The sequence below is a fragment of the Miscanthus floridulus genome, chromosome 2, assembly GCF_019320115.1.
Source record: "Miscanthus floridulus cultivar M001 chromosome 2, ASM1932011v1, whole genome shotgun sequence".
Taxonomy (NCBI): domain Eukaryota; kingdom Viridiplantae; phylum Streptophyta; class Magnoliopsida; order Poales; family Poaceae; genus Miscanthus; species Miscanthus floridulus.
This window is the reverse complement of record NC_089581.1, coordinates 128,017,615-128,023,943: the sequence shown is the minus strand read 5'-3', so window position 1 is coordinate 128,023,943 and position 6,329 is coordinate 128,017,615. Positions and strand designations below refer to the sequence as shown.

General features: G+C 49.8%; 1 protein-coding gene across 1 annotated transcript; it reads left to right on the top strand.

Annotated features, from left to right (window-relative positions):
• The first annotated feature begins 660 nt into the window (after nucleotides 1–660).
• On the top strand, nucleotides 661–5,900 carry LOC136537044 (dof zinc finger protein PBF-like). Its single transcript, XM_066529140.1, has 3 exons — nucleotides 661–726; nucleotides 4,920–5,478; nucleotides 5,557–5,900. Exons 1-3 carry the CDS (start codon nucleotides 661–663, stop codon nucleotides 5,898–5,900), a joined length of 969 nt encoding a protein of 322 aa, XP_066385237.1.
• The last annotated feature ends 429 nt before the right edge of the window (nucleotides 5,901–6,329 follow it).

Here is a 6,329-nt window from a genome sequence, read left to right as displayed (position 1 = left end):
GTTAATATTTTAGTTTAGCTTAGTTAATCGGAGGTATTTGTGTCAAGGATGAGAGGCTTGTAGTGCAAAACGAGGGTGAGGTCTGCACCGTTGAGCTTGTCTTGATTGTCTCCGCCGTTTCTGCTACCTGTGAACGGAAGAGAAGACCTGCAAGGCATCTTTCGGCAGGCATGGGTCATCCTTGATACAATGGCCCTCATGTGTGCCTGCATGCATCATTGTTTAGCAGCCGCGCCGCATGTTTTCTTCCACGGGAAATCGGTTCCGTTTCTACCTTACCGTCCGCTAGCTAGCTCTCCGTCCATCGAGCCCACTGTATGTACGCCAGGCCCTCACACCATCCGCCAGACCATCTCGCTCCCTCCCCTCCCTTCCTCTATATACAACTAAAGGAGGCATTACCTCTCACAACAGCTCTATTTCTCTCCCTCCCCCAAGTCGGCGGAATAGCTTGTTCGTCCTGTGTACAGGACAGGATCCTCCGTCTTCCTAGTGTTCCGCGCTTCCGCAACAGGTTCGATTCATCGATCACCCTGATTTATGAGATTTGATGGATCTTTTGCTTGATTTATTTGCTTGGATCGATTTTGTGGGTGTTGCATAGGCACATGTTCATGTATTTGTGCAATATTTTCTACAGCTTACGGAATGGAAGGAACCATGGACATGACCTCCAACACCAGCAACAGCTCTGCAGCAGCATCGGCTCCCCACAACCACCAGCAGGTACCTTTCGACGACCAGCTCCTTGCTTTGATCCGCCCTTTTCTACTTGCTACTTCCCTTCCATATACAGATCGATCCATGCTTGTTAACTTCTGTTGTGTGCGCTTCTTCTTCAATCGTTGATATAAGTTTGTTTCTTGCTCTTGATATGATTGCAAGTAGTAGTAGGAATGCATACGTGTATTATTGGTATGTATGCAAGTACTCGATCTAAAATGCACGCGTATTATCCATGAATTGCCTACCAAGCTAAACCTCCAGTTTTTTTTCTCCGTTCACTACTGGATTCAGGTTCTTTATCGAGTGCCTAAGGCACTCGGCAAACAACAAATTATATTCGGCAAAGCCTTTATCAAGTGCGGCACTCGGCAAAGAACACACGACAAAAATCTGATCGGCAAAGCCCTCTTTGCCGAGTGTCTTTTATCGGACACTCGGTAAAGACTTTGCCAAGAGCCCCGGGGGCACTCGGCAAAGAAAAGCGTCCGTCACGGCGCTGGTCCCGTTGACGGTCGCTTTGCCGAGTACCAACCCTGCAAGCACTTGGCAAAGATTTTTTATTTTTTTTTTAAAAAAATTCTTTGCCGAATGCCCTCTATCCTGCCCTTAGCAAAGATGTTTTATTTTTTTCTAAAAATTCTTTGCCGAGTGCCCTCTGGCCGGCGCTCGGCAAAGTTTGAATTTTTTTTAAAAAAAATATTTCTTTGCCGAGTGCCCTTTGACCGGCACTCGGCAAAGTTTGAATTTTTTTTAAAAAAATTCTTTGCAGAGTATCATGGTCATGGCACTCGGCAAAGCTGGAAAAATAGTTTTTCGAGCGCCCATTTTTCTAGCTTTGCCGAGTGCTGTGACCATGGCACTCGGCAACGGAGTCCTTTATCGAGTGCAACACTTAGCAAAGTGACCCAAAACGATAATTTTTAATTTTTTTTACATTCCATCATGACAAATAAATTCATACAAACATATATCACATATATATCTCATCCATCACATATATATCTCATCCATCCACACATCCATCCGCATATATCACATCCATCACAATATATATCACATATATAATAATAAGTGCTCAAGTCCATCTAAATAAATCTACAAGTCCATCAAAGTCTACAAGTGCATCACAAGTCCATCACTAAGTGAACAACAAATGAAAAAAATACAATGTGCACTCATCTCAGCCACTGCGACTGTGGTGAAGGCCCAGCTCCATCATTTAGAGGTGCATGAGGTGGATTATTCGAACCACCGTCTGATGGAGACTACACGAAGGAGAAAATATTGCATGTGAGACAAGATTATTTGGATAGCTAATCTAGGAAGGTAGAGGCCATACAAGCAAAACACAAGCGAAAGTAAAAAACTTTCATACTCACAGGAGTAGCTACAGCTGCAGGACGCAGAGGCGGAGGTGGAACCAACAGCCCAGCTGGCAGAGAGAAGCCCACACGTTGCCCAAGCCCTTGTAGGAACTCCGTAATGTCCGTCAGCCTCTGCGCCTAGGTCTGCCGCTCGGTCTACAGCTGGGCCACCATCCTCTGCTGCCCGGCGGAGTCTGGCTAGCGGGGCCGTGGCGGGTCGGTGCAGTGGCGAGGCAACGCGGTGCAGGTAGACCGGCACGGCGACAAAAACTTCGACTCGGCTCCGACGGGCTCTTCTCTATAAAAATGGAACAAAATATTGTCATTTAAAAAATCGGCAGAACCTCCCCTGCATGGTGAGGTTTTCAAAACCTAAAAAAAACAACGGCAGGATGGCCGACAAGCACATATGTCTCAAGAGAAGCCATGTAGTTAGGATATCAATCCATGCAGAAGAATATATCCAAGTAGTACCACTACTTCTACTTCTACTTCCACTATTGCTACTACTACTACTACCACTAGTTCTACTACTACTACCACTATTGCTACTACTACTACCACTAGTTCTACTACTACTACCACTACTTCTACTACCACCACCACTAGTTCTACTACTACTACCACTACTTCTAATACTATTACTACCACTAGCACTACTACTATAACTAATACTACTACAACTATCACTACCACGACAACAACAAGAGAGAGGGCATACCTGACGGGCGCTGGGGGTAGGGGCAGGCGGCGTTGGGGTCGGGGTCGGGGTCGCCGGAGTCGGGAACGGGGTCGAACACGAGCGGCGTCGGGGCGGGCGGTCCACGGGGCACGGCCGGGGGTAGGGCTGGCTCCTACTCCTCCTCCTCCTCTCCTCCCCCCCTCCTCCTCGCCTCCTCCTCGCTCCCTCCTCCCCCCCCTCCTCCTCCTCCCCTTCTCCACACACCGACGTTGGCGGGTCGGCGTGGGCGAGCTGGCCACGCTCGGCCACATGTGGGCGCAGGGGCTGGCGGGGGCGGGGGCAGGCGCCGGCACGCGGCGCGGGGAGGGGCTGCGACGGGCGACGCGCGGCGTTGGCGGTGGCCTAGTGGCTGGCGGGCGCGGGGGCGGCCGCGAGCGCGGCACACGGGGAGGGGAGGGCGGCGCGCGACGCGGGGGGGGGCAGCGTTGGCGGGCGACAGCGCGGGGACGGCTGAGAACGGTGCGCGCAGGGGCTGTCTGTCTGTGTGGCTTGGATTGCCCGACCGAATTCACCTAAGTGCCCCCACCCGCCCCTTTGCCGAGCGCCAGATCAGGGAGGCACTCGACAAAGGAGGCAACTTTGCCGAGTGCCCCGATCCGGCCGTCAGCGTAGATTTTTTTTTGAAATACCTTTGCCGAGTGCCCCTGTGAAGGCACTCGGCAAAGAGGAAATTTATAAAAAAATTTCAAAAAACCTCTTTGTCGAGCGCCTTATTCTTGGCACTCGGCAAAGACTCCCTTTGCCGAGTGCCATGCCCCGGCGCTCGGCAAAGTTTTTTTTGTTTGGTTTGTAAGCATCGTACGTAACAACATGCACGAAATCTTCTAAAATTTTTATCATAGCCTCCGCATACGATATCACGACATGGTCGTGTTTTGTGAACAAGATGTCCGAAATTTCGGGTCCGTTCCTGGATACGGCCTCACACTACACTCAGTAGCATGACTATCATTTTTTGAATCATTAAATTCTATTATTCGTACCACGTGCAGTTTAAATTTATATTTTTCAAAAAATTTCAAGTAAACGAAATAAAGTAACTAAATATATCAAAAAGCCATAAAAAATCCTTAAATTCTAACGAGGAGTTCCTGGTACTTTAAAAGGGCTGCACAAAAAATTTGGAGGCCAAAAACAAAAAAAACTTTGCCGAGCGCCGGGGCATGCACTCGACAGAGGGGGTCTTTGCCGAGTGCCAAGAATAAGACGCTCGACAAAGAGAATTTTTGAATTTTTTTTAGAAATTTCCTCTTTGGCGAGTGCCTTCACAGGGGCACTCGGCAAAGGTATTTCAAAAAATATATAATTTTTTTAATTTCTCCCTTTGCCGAGTGCCGAAGCTGTTAGGCACTCGGCAAAGACATTTCAAAAAAAATATTGAATCTTTGTCGAGCGCCGTGTTAGGGGCACTCGGCAAAGTATTTTCCAAAAAAAAATCTTTGCCGAGTGCCTAACACCAGGCACTCGGCAAAGAAGGACGTGGTCGAACACCGTTACGCGGAGCAGCCTACGTCGAGTGCCACGCTTTTGCCGAGAGCCTAGCACTCGGCAAAGAAGTACTTTGCCGAGTGCCCTTTTTTGCGAGTGCCCGACACTCGGCAAAGAATTCTTTATCGAGTGTAATTCTTTGCCGAGTGTCCGATTTTTGACACTCGACAAAGCAGTTTGCATTCGGCAAATGCCCTTGGATTTTTCATTCTAAAACGTGCATCGTTAACAAGTTACTCAAAGAAGGTTGTCACTCGATTTTGGGGATGATGGAGAAGGTGAATAAGTTGACATCGGTGAGGATGGAGGGGATTAGGTCCCTCAGTGAACGGTTACTACTACTGAGCGTGGAACGTGATGTAGGTGAAACGCATGCGCAGACATGCACATTTTAGGGATGGGGCCTAGGCATGCACGGTGGTGTGACACTCGTGACCATAGCATATATTAGGAATAGTATTTAACTTGCTAAATCAGAAATTGGACCATAATTACTTACTAGTATATCATTATTGTCTGTTTAGCTAGCTAATAATGGCTCCCACAATTAAATGTAGTAGTATGTTGCTAATTTCTGTATGGTAATTTGTTTGGTGCAGGAGGCCGTGGTGTCACCCCCCATGAACACCAAGAAGCCGCGGGCGGCGCAGCAGGCGGGCGGCAGCGCGGAGCCTAAGCCGCGGCCACAGCTGGACGTGGCGCTCAGCTGCCCGCGCTGCTGCTCCGATAACACCAAATTCTGCTACTACAACAACTACAACCTGAATCAGCCGCGCCACTTCTGCAAGGCATGCCGCCGCTACTGGACACAAGGTGGCAGCCTTCGCCTTGTCCCCGTCGGCGGCGGCTGCCGCAGGAACAAGCGCGCCTCCGGCTCCTCTTCGTCCTCGGCCGCCTCCAGCACCGCCGCCACCAGCGCCGAGATGGATAAGACCGTCACCACGCGGCTGATGCTGACGGCTGCCACTACCAGTACCGTGTCGATGCCATCCCCAACGACAGGCTTGTTGTTTCCCAATGACATGCTCCCGCCATTTACGCCGACAGGCAGTAGCGGCGGCCTCGACCTCGCCATGGACGAGGACCAACAGGGTTTCCTGCCCTTCACGCCGCTGTCTTTGTCCGACGACCAGGCGCCGGAGCTGTCTCCTGGAGGGAGTGACACGGGTTTCCTGCCCTTCGCGCCGCTGTCTTTGCCCGACGACCAGGCGCCGGAATTGGAGCTAGCTCTTGGAGGGAGTGACACAACGCCAACTCTCCTGGACATGCTGACAGGAGGGTATTTTGATGCCGGCGGCAGCAGCAGCAGCAGCTACAACGCCGGTCTCGCCATGAACGGTGGCAGCAATGGAATGGACATGTCGTTTCTGCTGCCTGAAATGGGGGCTTCAGTAACTGATCCCATGGAGACGCAGCTGATGGACGGAATGAACGATGATGTAGCAGGTGAGCTCCAGTGGCAGTCATACATCAACGACGACGGTGGTTATACAGCAGAACCAGCCGCCGGAGTGGAGCAGCAGCAGCAGGTTGCTGGTGATCAGCAGGAGGGGGATAACAACAAAGTGCGCATCGTCTGATCGATGTAAGTGCAGCAAACATCCTTCGTCAATGCAATCAAATCAAAGGTGGCAACAAGGAAGGAAGGGGATGCAGTTTTAGAGGATAGGATGCATATTCATGTTTGATTTATTTGCATTGTGGTCATGATGGCAAGTCATCATGCATCACCCTTTTTGTTCAATTGCATGCGTTCGTTCATCAGAGTTTACTTGCAGCAGTCTATCGCCAGCTTTGTTTTCATCAGTTCTGGATAATGTCTTCGTATTCCTCAGTTTCTTTGTTAACTAGTCTAAACTTTTCATATGTGGTGGTTAGTTTGGATGGATAATGCAGCGGGCTGTTAACCTGCGTTCTGGTATATCATTGGTGATAATAATTTGTTGCTGCAGATGAATGTCTTATCTTTTGGATGTTGTCTTACTTTGAGCATGTTCTTCGGTGCAGCA

Bases quoted from the DNA above. Each gene is read 5' to 3' on its own strand.
- LOC136537044 (XM_066529140.1), top strand. From the start codon at position 661: ATGGACATGACCTCCAACACCAGCAACAGCTCTGCAGCAGCATCGGCT. The intron at 727-4,919 runs GTACCTTTCGAC...TGTTTGGTGCAG, and splicing joins CTCCCCACAACCACCAGCAG to GAGGCCGTGGTGTCACCCCC. The intron at 5,479-5,556 runs GTGACACGGGTT...TAGCTCTTGGAG, and splicing joins GGAGCTGTCTCCTGGAGGGA to GGAGTGACACAACGCCAACT.